Source organism: Tachypleus tridentatus, chromosome 10 (assembly GCF_004210375.1).
Source record: "Tachypleus tridentatus isolate NWPU-2018 chromosome 10, ASM421037v1, whole genome shotgun sequence".
Lineage (NCBI taxonomy): Eukaryota > Metazoa > Arthropoda > Merostomata > Xiphosura > Limulidae > Tachypleus > Tachypleus tridentatus.
In genome coordinates, this window is record NC_134834.1 from 154,502,100 (window position 1) to 154,515,536 (window position 13,437).

Here is a 13,437-nt window from a genome sequence, read left to right on the forward strand (position 1 = left end):
TATGTCATTATAAATTATAATAATTTTCATATTTTACAGTATTACTGTAGGGCAAATTAAAAGTTTGTGTACCTTAAATATAATAATTTATGTCATTATAAATTATAATAATTTTCATATTTTACAGTATTACTGTAGGGCAAATTAAAAGTTTGTGTACCTTAAATATAATAATTTATATCACTAGTACAGTGTATTAACATTTGAATTTTCTTTGGAACACATCATACAGACCTAGTAATTTAGGTTCACTATCTTATCAAAATATTACCTTATTTTTCTAAGAGGGAAAAAAAACAAAATTCCTTCCGTAACGGTGCAATACAGATTTAAAAGACCCATCTTTGGTAAACTTTGCAGATGCATACCCATGTAGGCATACTTACTGACACGAATGAGGTGTTCCTAGTGAGCTAGCGGATTTTGTACATACAGTGCATTAGGTTATTCCAAGCAATCAAAGTTTTTGTGTCTCCCAAATCTCCAGGCTTAGGACAAGTTACTCCTGTGGATAGTACCTTGACCAGCCAACGAAACTAAATAAAGAATCATTTAGTATACTGAAGGAGAAGCTATATACTAAAACGTCAGAAAACCGTAGTTAGAAATCTGTAAAATAACCATGCTAGCTATTTTGGAAGACACCAGAAAGTTAAATGAAACCATAACATCAATTGCACACCATAATTTTGCAATTTTTGGGAAAGGAAGAATATTTTACTTTTTCGATATTTCATAAAATCAAACGTATCATGAAAATAATAGCCTTACAGAAATGAATACATGAATAATTACTTACATCATTTGATATTTTGTACCTGAACTATGTTTGACAGAACAAAGTTATCCTTTAATATGTATTTTTTTCGGAACTTCTGTTTGTTTGTTTGTTTTTTGGAATGGTGGAAAATTTGAGGCCCTAATGCATGTAGATGTAAACATGTTTCGTGGATGACGCAACAGTGTCTAATTGTTACATCAGTAGCTTTATAGGCTATGTCGGCTCTGTACCAGCCATTTTAAATTATAAATATAGGTTTCTACTGAAAATCAGTTCAGAAGTCTATCCGCTACAATGTGCATATGATACTACCATGGTTAAAGTTTGTGAGTTAATTCCATAGAAAAAAGCACTGTTTCTTTGAACAAATAGGGACTCTCGACAAGACACATTGTTTGCACAATTGAAGTTATCAAATCTAGTGTAAACTTTTTAGTGCAAAGATATAAAGAAACTGTCTGTGTGGTGCGGTGGAAGAAAAGGAATAGAAAAACAACTGAAAATTCTCACAACAGCTGATGGATGTGTTTTGAAATGCATGAGACTGTAGAATCGTCGACTGTTGTCCATAGATCTCAAAAGGAAGGAAATAGGGTTGCTATCACCACATGCACCATATTGTTTATATTAATCTGATTTCCCAGCAAGATGACCAAGAAAAATATACCCCCTTACTAACAAGATGAGACCCAACTAGGCTGAAACAATGTGAAGCAAAGTGATTTTCTAAGGCAAATGAAACTTCAGCTTGTATGGGTATGATGGCAAGTACTTTGTAAAACGTAAAATTCATATATTTTATGCAGTATACACATAATAAAGAGGAAAATTAACTCTATATGTATTGAAAATATATCTTAGATTTTATTCCTTGCTTCGGATGAAGAACTATCTTCAAAGGAAGAGGATTAAGAAACTATTCTGGGCAGACAACAGCCCATGTCTCAACCGTATCAGAAACTGCTGAATGGTAATGGGTAACAAACTGCAAGAGAAGAAACTAACAAGCATCTTGGAACTGCAAGAAACTCTAATACGCCTAAGAAATCACAAACTCACTCTCGCCTACACTAGTCCTCTTGTGCACTTTGTAAATATGTAAAATTTCAGTCAGCTTACACCACACAATGTCCATAACCGTTTTGCACTAGTCCTGACACGTCTACAATGCACAGTCTTGTAAAAATCTATAAAAATTAATGAAAGTTGGAAAAAGTATGTGATGCAATAATTTTTTTTCTCATTGTAGTTGCCTTAGGCAAACAAATGTCGCTTAGGTTAAAATTCATTTTTTTCTAACTCTTCTGTACACGAATCTAAAATTTACTAGTGACCATTAGGCGTGATTTCGTAGACAGAAGATAGCTGTTTCTTTACCAGTGATGTTTCGAGAAGGGTGTCTTTTCTATCGACGAGCTAGATAATTCCGTAGCACTTGAATCACAATGGATAAATGTCACATGTGTGATGAGTACTAAGTGAGCAAGTTGAGTGATTGTATGATACTGTTGTTTATAATTAAGGCCATGTTTTCTTTTATTAAGCAGATTTTGTACAGATTTCTGTAGCTTTGTTAGAAATTTCACATAGATTTTGAAAAAAAAGAAATTTTACCTTATTTTAAATTTCGCAATATTTTGTTTAACTTTATTTTGGGATTGGAGGATTATTGTACTTCAGTCTTTTCCATTTAGCTTTCTATTTGTTTTGAGGTTACAGGGAAAGTTTACACAGGATTAGTAAGACATTTTTGTTAAAGATTCTTTCACATTTCCCTTACCAGCTCAACACACTCTCATCAAATAATTATCCTTTATTTTGGTGTATTGTGTTGTTTCTATCTATTTTTGTTAATGCATTTTTTAAAATCTATTGTTTCTTCTTTTAAACGAACTCTGTCAGAATTCAGAGAGAAATAGAGAACTATACTCTGTGATGTGATATTCTCCAAACTGCTCTGCAGCACATCTATGCAAAGAAAATGCCACAGAATAATAGGAAAAAAGAAACTTTGTTGCTATAACCAAGGGTATCATTGTCATAAAGGTTTGTGCTCTTTATAAATAGACTTATGGCTAGAATGGTCAATAACCTGTTAAGTACACCAAAGCTGTATTTGCACAGAAGTGGCATTTTATGTGACACATATGGTATAGGCCTGATATGGACAGATGGTTAAGGCACTCCACTCGTAATTTGAGGGTTGCGGGGCTTGAATTCCCGCCGTACCAAACATGCTTGCGCTTTCGGAGGCTTACATATCGTAAAAGGTATGATGCGAGGACCACAGTACATCGAAGTTCTGCAGAGAAGAGTCGTTCCAAAATTGAAAAAGAGATTTCCAGATGGATCTGGCATTTTTCAGCAAGATATGGCTCTGTGCCACACATCGAAACTTGTGAAGAATTTTATGACTACAACGCGAATAAAGGTGGTGGACTGGCCTGAAAACTCTCTGGACTTAAATCCTGTTGAAAATCTTTGGCCGATTTGTAAAGAAAGACTTCGGGGAAAAGACTGTACTACGAACGATAAGCTAATTGAGGCCATAATTGAGATGTGGTACCGTATCCAAAAATTAGTAAAGATTGCAGTCAACTCGTGGACTCGATGCCAAAGCGGATTAATGATCGTCTGAAAAATAAAGGCGGTCATATCATGTATTAATTTTCGAGTAATTTTTGTATTCTCAGAAATAAAATGCAAAAACTTGAGAAAATCGTAATTTTCCGTCTTGTTTCAATTAATTTGCTCAAGGGTGTATATTCCTCCTCCTTACTATGAATCGTACATAGACTCAGAAAGTACACTTCCATACGCTAGCTATACGTCCCTAATTTAGCACTGTAAGAATAGAGGGAAGGCAACTAGTCACCACCACCAAACACCAACTCTTGGGGTACTCTTTTACCAACGAATAGTAGTATTGACTGTCACATTATAACGCCCCCAAAGCTGAAAGGAGGAGCATATTTGGTGTGACAGAGATTCGAACCCGCGACCCTCAGAGTATAAGTCGAGTGCGTTTAATCACCTGGCCATGCCGGGCCCTCAACAGTTTAGAACAAGGTTCTTACCAACATGTTGAAATTATGCTTATTTTCAAGTAACAAAACAGTGGTTTGACACTGTATTATTACTCATTGTGTTTACCTGTCGATTAAATTGGCTTTTCTACTGTTACCAATTGTATTAGCATCACCATATTTAAATTGCGTCTTAATCATACTAAGATTTCAATTTTCACATTTCTCATCAATTTTAGTGAAATTGATAAAAAATTATGAAGAAAAGAAGTGAAATTCGAGAACCGCTCAGACTTATTGACTGACCAAGTGCTAAATTGCGAAACGTACTGGAATCACGTAGATACTGGCGCCATTTTGCGTTAGCAGTTCGCGCACGATCCCTCATTTCAAGACGGGCCAGTGGAATCGGACCCTGGAGCTTAGCATTGCACGTACATAAACTTACTGCTGATTCACGGGGGAAATATAAAAACAAGGTTTGAGCATTTATCTGAAACAAGAAAACAAATGTGTAAACAGAGCTTAAGTCTATTTTCTATAGGGATTTTATGTATTATTGATAAAAGAATATGCATTTAAAACAAACATACTGTTGGCGTGAACGTTTTTTGTAGTCATTATTTGTTAGCATGTTGGAGAAAAGTGTTATTTTCATTTACATCTTTCAAATGAATCTAAATTTCAGTTCTCTACTTTGGATAAAACTAGCTTGAAATATTTTATTTATACAACAATTATTAGTAGACTCTTTTTAGTTCTGTAATTTGCCTGGCGGATATCATGCCAGGAAGTAGATCTGTTGGTTTATGATTCGTTTCTATCGCCACAAAAAAGCGTACTCCGTATTTTGAGCCATAGGTATGCTCCAAAATTGACTTTCAAACCCAGTTATTCAATCATACAAGAGCAACCAAAAAGTTGGAAGTGGGTGTTGTTAATTATTTGATTTACACCTAGTTTATCAGTTCAAAAGTAGGGAACCCATAACTCAGTAATAAACTTGAAAACTTAATGTTAAATCTGGAATTCGATTCTCTCAACGAACAAAGGGAAGACAGCTCTTTGTTTGTTTTTTGCTTAAAACAAACACAATTAGGGAAAGCTGTGCGCAGATAGATTTTGTGTTGCTTTACGAGAAATCGAAATGAATAAATAAACTATCTTGTTACTACAAACTTTTACGGATGATTCAAATTCATGTCAAGTTTGAAAAAGTAAGCATTACAATATGTGTTTTCTTATAGCAAAGCCACATTGGGCTGTTTGCTAAGCCCACCTAGGGGAATCGAACTCCTGATTTTAGCGTTGTAAATCCGTAGACATGCCGTTGTACTAGCAGGGAGCAAAAAGCATCACAATAACAAGTTGATGTTGAAGTTATTGCATTTAATTTCCAGAGCATAACAAGGGGTCCTAAGTTCCTTAGAGGCTATGTCATTTTCTTCTACTACACTATAAACTACAAACAGAGTTTCCCTTTTCCAGTATCCAATTCTGATCATTGAAATATTTATCCAACATGCTTCAGTTTAATGGTTATAAGTATTTATGTCTCCACTCTATTGCAATCAGTTTTTATCTTGTTTTTTACCTTACGGAATAAACTTAATAGTACCAGTTAGTTTCCTTTCTACCACCTGTAGACTAAATTTGTTTATGTGGCGATTGTATAAAACTATCTTGGGACACATAAATACTTATGAAACAAATAAATATTTATATTTAGTTTAATTCAAATGTTTCCACCCGTTTGTAGTTAAATGATTTTTTTCTATGATACTTTAAAACCGAAATGAGATTTTTCTTTTAAAATTTGTTTTATTCTAGATCATTCCTGGTTGTTTCTGGTTTTCATTTTCAGCATGTGCCACATAAGTTTAGTAGTTGTGTAGGAAATGAACACGTGAAGACTTTGTCACGGTTGTGATAAAAGCAATGATAGAGTTAAAAATGTAAAATAAAATCGTAAAATGTGTCTTAAGAGCCATAAGATAGTTTTGGTATTATAAGATTATATCATTTGTATCAAGGCAAGTGATTTTCTCAAAAGAAATAGAAACGTCCGATTTTAATTTATATTTAAATGAAGATTGTATGTACATTACACAGTGTTGTTTTACTATTATTGAAATTTTAAACATTATAACACTAGTATAATTACTATGAGTGCAACTACTAGCAATAGTATTAGTACCAGTAGCACTAGGCACAAGTTAACACCACTAATAATATATAATACTAAAAGTAAAACTTGTGTTAGTATTATACTAATTTTAACTTGTACCTAGTTGTGTAGGTGATGGGATTAACCTTAATTGTTTGGTTTGCACCAACTCGGAAGAAATAGGCCTAAGTTCCTGATAATATATATATATTTGTAGTTGCATTGTCAAAGTGGTGTATCTAGTATTAAATAATAATAATGTTTTTTATTATTAATTTTTCAACATTAAAAATTACAGGATATTGGAAGCAGTACAAATAGTTATGATGAAATTTTAATTATTGAGTATTAAAAACATTTATGATGATGCAGTAATTTTTTTATTATTACAGTATTAATTTTGGTATTAGCCTTATGCTAAAGAGTTGGGTACATAATATTTGAGGGATTACAAGAGTCATTCACATCTATTGTGATTGTAGGTGTGTCATTTGTCACACACCCATCTTATCATATTCAACCCTGATTTAGTAAAGATAGCACTCGAATAGCTTTGCACAAAATTAAAAAACAAACAAACACCAATCCTGATTTTTCAAAGTATTCATGAACCTTCACATTAAGTTGACTGAATAAGAATATAAATGAGATCTTTCATCTTGCTTGTTTCATAACTTAGAGTCTTCTGCTGGGACAGCAATAAGTCTTTGGATTTACAACACTAAAATTAGTGGTTCAGTTTTAATCAGTGGACAAATCCTGATGTGATTTTGTCATAAGAAATACACACAGAGAATTTATTAATGAGCTGAAGAGCAACTAAAATAGTAGTGCACTAGCTAGGCCTAGTTTGACTTTTAGTAATATATAACCAAGCCCTAACTTAAAAGAACTTGCAATTATTTATTAAGGCTAAGTTGCAACACACACACACACACACACTTTTTGAAAACCTTTAAAGTTTGTGTAATAGTTTTGTTTACATTAGATGTATCAGCTGAGAGATGGAGGGAACAAAATCATAGTAATTATATTTATATATAAAATTCAAAAAATATTTGAACACTTATTAAAAATGTAAATATATTTTGTGAATTGAAACATCTGTTACTTTTCATGCCACCATTTCTGTTTGCAATGTTTTTAGAAAGAGGCCAGAAAATGCAAGAAATGGTGTTTTTGATGTTTCTGAATTTAGAAATTTTTTAGGTGAAGTTTGTCTTTTGACACCCTTAAGGAAAAGTTGCTTGAAGGCATGATGTCATGTCTTTGGCCTAAGTTCTTTCTCTCACCAATTATCCTTGGTGTGGATTCCTGTACATGGTAAGGGAACATTCCAGGGAAGGTTCTTTACCTCCTCTGGGATCTCAATATCCACTTGCATGTTGTGCCATGTCAAACCTAACATACCACTTTGGCCTTGAATTCCTGTAGACGGGTGGCCCCCTATGGTCAGTCGGCTGGTCCACTTGGGCTAGGGTCAACCAAATACCAGTGTTGGATGTTTTCAACAGATGTTGTGGAAATTGTATCTGATGCTGATGTTTGGGTACAGTGCTCACAAAAACCTGGTGTTGCTTCATTGTCCTTGTTTAGCATTGTAGTGGGTCCCTTTTAGGACTCCATGGTGGGTGGGGTCAGTGGGCACCAAAATATTTTTTTTTTATCATGGATCCTACAAATAAAAACTTAAGTAAAATGGTGAGAAAAACAATCCATAGGTAAATGACTACGTCTTGAAGATTCTGAACAGCAATCTTCAACAACTGTAACACCTGCACCTCTTTTTTTTTTTATACTACATTTTGTTTTAGACAAACCTTTAGGGCAGATATCTCCCTTTTCATTCAGAAGGGACTTGCTGGCTCTCCAGAGTCAGTAAAGAAGCTTTGCTCTAGTGACATATTGGTGGAAACATCCACATCTCAACACAGTGAACTCCTTTTGTATTCAAAGGCGATTGGGGATATATCTGTTGAGGTTACACCCCATGCAACTTTGAATTCATCATGAAGAGTTATTGTTGAGAGTGATTTGAAGAACTTCCCTGAGTTACAGATTCTTGCTGGCTTTTCCACCCAAGGAGTTTCTGCAGTGACATGTATTTCCACTCACAAAGATGGAATTATGATGTTGAAAAATGTCCTCATTCTGAAATTTACATCACCACATCCACCTACCACCATCAAGGCAGGTTATCTTAATTGCAGGGTACAGCCATACATTCCAAGCCATCTCAGATGTTTCCAGTGTCAGTGGTTTGGTCATTCGAAGACATTATGTTGTAGTTACTTACATGTGCTCGTTGGGGTGGCAAGGACCACGATGTCTACAAGTGTGAAACGGTCCCCTGTTGTGTCATTTGCAATGGCTCTCACCTGTCCTACTTTTGTTCTTGCCCTAAATGGTTAGAAGAAAAAGAGGTGCAGCATTTGAAAATGATTCAGAACATTACTTACTCTGAGGCTCGGAAGTTGCTGTCCACCACTTCTTCTTGGACATGTGCTGCTGTACTTTGTTCCACTACTACAGTGGTAGTGCAGATGGATCTCTCTATGCCTCCAAAAGAATTGTTCTCAAACCAAATGAAAAGTCTTTTGACCTCCATGGTTAAAAACGTTGATGAATCAACTTCAACACCCATCTCTGTCTCTAACATACATTCCAGCAAATCCCAAGATCCACTTCCTTTGGTTCTAGGTACGAGCATTTCCTCAGAAACATTTTCTCCATCCCTAAGATGCAAAATGATCATTCTTTCATGTTCTCGGTCACTGGGATCCTCTTCCAACAGCAAAGACCTGCCCAATCGCCCCAGGGCAGGATTCATGGAGGTTGACAGATCTCCCTCAAATAAAAACAATAATGAAAAAAGAAGTGGTTGAAAACAGAAGGGTTCTCCACCCAATATTGGGTGGACATAAATAAAAATGGTCACCTTGATACAATGGAATAGTCTAGGTTTACATTATAATCTGGATGACATCAAAATACTGATTGCTTCCTGCTATCCTGTATGTCTTTCCTTACAGGAAACATTTCTGAAACCTGCTGATACAGTCACCTTTTGGCAGTTTTCTTTGCACAAAAATGACAGGCTGTGTGATGGCCAAGTGCATGGAGGGGTCACACTCTTGGTTGATCAGCATGTGCCCACCCTCTCTCTGCCACTCGAGACACCCTTGTAGGGCAGAAGCTATCCGTGTTTTCTTGGGTCATACCATCACTGTTCTCCCTTGATGTTCTCATTGAATCTTTGGCATCTTTTCTTTTAATCCTAGGAGGTACTTTAATGGACATCATCCCCTCTGAGGAATTCTGATATTGATGGGAGGGGCTGCTCCGTAGAGCATAAGCTCTCTGATCACAACCTTTCTCATTTCAATAGCAGTTCTTATACTTATTTTCATGCACCAAGTCAGTCCTTTACTGCTGGCAATTTTTCAGTTTGCTCCCCTTCACTATTCTCCCACTTTTCATGAAGGGTTGACAATAATCCAGGAGGCAGTAATCATTTTCCTATAATTTTGATAAACTGGCCATGGTTGATGCTGCATGACCCATGTGTCCCAGTGGAAGCTAGTGGAAGCAAACTGGTCCTTTTTCACTGCTCTCACAGAACTTGATCTTGCCATTGTCTGTAAGCCATCAATAGATGACTGTGTGGCAGCAGTAGCTGACTAAATTATACAGGCAGCTGCTTAATGTATTTCTAAAACCTTGACACGTTTTCCATGATATCCTTGTCCATGGTGGAATCCTGCCTGCTACATGGCATGGAAGGCTCAAAAAGAGGCCTGGGATACTTTTTGTAGGTATCCCACACTCTCGCACAGCATTGCTTTCTAGCAGGCCCATGTGCATGCTCAGTGGGAAAGATATCAAAGCAAGAAGGAATCTTGGATTACGTTCACAACCAGCATATCTTCTACCGCTAGTTCCAAAGTCATATGGGACAAAATCCGAAAGGTCAGTGGGCAATGTAATTCTGTCTCCCTCTTGATCTTGCTCTCTGACGGCCAGGAAGTCGCTGATACCTGAAGTATCACCAGTACTCTTAAGTAAAAGCTTTTGCTGGGTATCTAGCACTACTGCTGCTTCTTCCACCTTCTCAGCCATCAAGACTCCGGCAGAGCGATCACTTCTTTCCTTTCAAGCTGATTGTCTCTATGACTATAATCATCCCTTTACACTGTGGAACTCAGACTGGCAGTACATCAGTCAGACCTGATGGTGTACACTATGAAATGCTGTGTCATCTATCACCTGCTTCTCTTGCTATTCTTCTGATTCTATGGCTCTGCCAGGACCTTGGCCTTAAAGATGCTGAACCCTGTTCATCATTAGGGACTTTGGCTATTCACCTGGGCTTTCTGCATTTCCTCAGTTAAGAGTTTATTCATAGAGTCTCATGAACTTTCTTTGTACTTATGCCATTTGCAACTGTCTTCATTATATGTTTTGAAACTTTGTTCCTTGTCAAAGCATCACACCTGGGGTTGTGTTTTCCTTCCTCGGTAGGCTGTGCTTTTTCAGAACAGATGATCTGCCATTGCTCCTTTTGGCCTTCGTATCCATGTGTAATTGGATGAATTGGGTCTGTCATTGGATAACATAGCTGTATCCACTGGTCAGCCCATCTCACCATGGCTTATTACAGTCCCCAAGTGTGACCTATCTTTAAGTTATTTTAGAAAAGTAGACACTTCCAATTGGAAATATTGTCTGTTATTTGCTGAACATCTCTCAAATCATCCTTCCATTCCTATTTATTCAGATGGTTTGAAACCATGTGACTGTGTGGGCTCTGCCATGTTTTGTTGTGGTTCAGTGATTGTGTGCAGAATCCCCTCTACAGCTTCTGTGTTCACTGCTGAACTGTATGCCATTTCTCTTGCCCTGGATCACATAAAAGCTAAGCAGTACTGAACTTGCACTATTTATACTGACTTGCTTTATTCTCTACTGGCCCTGGAATCCCTTCATGTTAGTTTACACCCTGTTTTTCCAATGTTCAAAACCAACTGGTGCATTTCTGTTTAACATCTACTTCTATGCATGTTTTCTGGTATTCGCGGGAACAAGTTTGCTGACACTGCCACTAAATGTGTCTGCTCTGGCACTATCACCACTGTGCCTGTTCCATTCATGGACTATGGTCCTGTATTCAAGGCTTAGCTCCTTGCCAGCTGGCAGTCAACTTGGAGTGAGCAATGTGAAAACAAGCATTCCCAAGTAAAACCCTCTGTTGAACTTCGGCTGTCTTGCTTCCATAAGGATCGAAAAGAGGAAGTTGTTCTGACTAGACTGCGCATTGGTCACAGTTTTTTAACTCATCATTTTCTTTTATTTGGAACTGATGCACCAGTGTGTAGTTTGTGTAACACTCAGATCATAATAAGTCACAGTTTACTTTGTTGTCATCGTTACGATTCACAACGACGGCACCATTCTAAACATGTTCTGCCCCAAGGTTATCTGTAACGCTAGACAGTGTTATTGGCAATGGTGACACTGCCCACCTTAGAAATGTTTTTAATTTTTTAAAGACCATTAATCTTTTTAATACTATTTATTTTTTAATCTTTTTAATTTATACATTAGACTTTTTTTAATGTGATTCCCTTTTAAGAATCAAAGTATATCTAGTTCGATTGGAAATTAGAAAATGGTCATAACATCAAATAACTCAAAACCAAGGCTGAAAAGGTCAACTTCAGGTGACTAATGCTGGTTTTTGAACTTACCTGGTGAGTTATGATAATTACAGTTATGCTACAGATAGTCCTTTACAACTTGTGTTACTGTAGTTTTTTTCTTACTGCTGTAGACTAGATGTAAAAATGAGATTTAATGTATTTATGTTTTTAATTCAAAAATTAAACTTTGTTTTGTTTTACCTTAATTTTATTTTATGAATTTTAGTAATTTTACTTTAATTTAACTTTTTGCCAAATATTTGGTGCAGATAGTCTAGTTGCTCTGCCCCATAAAACACCAAACCAACCAACCAACTCTCACCAACTAAACTATCTTCCTACTTTTAAAGCATTACCTATCAATACAAGTTTGATGTTATGGAATATATTTGAAAAACGAAAAGGAGATAATGTGTGTCTTGACATGTGATAAAATTTTCAAACTACTTGTTTTAATATTAGAATGAATTTTAAGAGATGACACCATTGGTTCATATTTAAAAACTGTCAGAAGTTAGATGGCTTGTGGAAGTAAATCACAGGAGTAACAGTATCTTAAGCTATGAACAGGGTAGACCAACATTACAATTACTTGATATTGAAAATTAATTATTTGCATGTAATGGAAAAGTGAAATGCATTTTATCTTGATGTGAAATATGTTATCATATGTATCTTGTATGAAAAGACTTTTCGTTTTTGAATTTTGCACAAGACTACATGAGGGTTAGCTGTCCCTAATTTTGCAGTGTAAGACTAAAGAGAAGACAGCTAGTCATCACTACCCACTGCCAACTCTTGGGCTACTTTTTTACCATCGAATAATGGGACTGACTATAACATTATAATGCCCCAATGGCTGAAAGGGTGAGCATGTTTGGTGCAATCAGGATTCAAACTTGTGACCTTCAGATTACGAGTCGAATGCCTTAACCCACCTGGCCATGCTGGGCCAAAAAGGCTATTTAATCCAGATAGTAGCATTGAAATGTTTAATGCATGCATAATTAATGAAGTTAGTATTATTGATTATCAGTTAAGGTATTAAAAATAAATATGATATCCAACCTGTTATTGAATTCACTGCTTTATCTGGGTTATAACACACCTCATCAATAACACTATGCAACACAAATTTTGTTCCTGGATGATATGTGTTATTTCTCAATTGTTTATGTTGTAAAAGTACAGAAAGTGGTCATTTCTCTCTTCAAACTTTGCTTTTGTGACCTGGATAATGAAATTTAGAAATTAACCTATTTTCTATGTAAAAACATGCAAATTTACTTAGAATTTGAATAAAACAATATATGAATCAAGATTTACAGGTATTTATACTAAAGTTATACAAAAATGAACAAAAATGTAGAAGTGAGTAGTTTTTTAAGATTTGTGACTGCAATGTAAATCACTCACGTATCAGCCCCCAGATATAGTATCTCATCATGTTTTCATTATGTGCTCTCTGGTAGCAGCATTCAAAGTCCAGTATATCTTGGTGGAAGTGCTCGCCTTGCTTCTCTGAGTATGCTCCTATGTTCCCACTTATCAAGATGAGCATCAAGGATGTGGAATTTCAGGAACATCCTGCAGCCTATTTTGCCGTAGTTCTGCACCAGAGTCTCAACCAGTTCCACATAATTTTTGGCTTTGTGTTTGCCCAAGAAGTCCTGAACCACTGCAACAAAGCTGCCCCAAGATTTTTTTTTCCTTCCTACTGAGTATCTTGGGAAATTCTGTGCACTCCAGGATCTTCTTTCTTTG

General features: G+C 36.0%; 1 protein-coding gene across 5 annotated transcripts in view; it reads left to right on the top strand.

Annotated features, from left to right (window-relative positions):
• The first annotated feature begins 5,676 nt into the window (after positions 1 to 5,676).
• Positions 5,677 to 13,437, top strand: part of LOC143230682 (protein YIPF4-like) — a 61,515-nt gene continuing 53,754 nt past the window's right edge. The window contains exons 1-2 of one of the 5 annotated variants that reach the window (XM_076464651.1): positions 5,680 to 5,840; positions 11,607 to 11,724. In XM_076464651.1, coding sequence (XP_076320766.1) covers positions 11,702 to 11,724 — 23 coding nt within the window. In that variant the 5' untranslated portion in view covers positions 5,680 to 5,840; positions 11,607 to 11,701. Of the gene's footprint in view, positions 5,841 to 11,606; positions 11,725 to 12,505; positions 12,541 to 13,437 lie in introns of those variants that run through there. The other 4 variants (XM_076464650.1, XM_076464649.1, XM_076464653.1 and 1 more) reach the window with 4 other exon arrangements.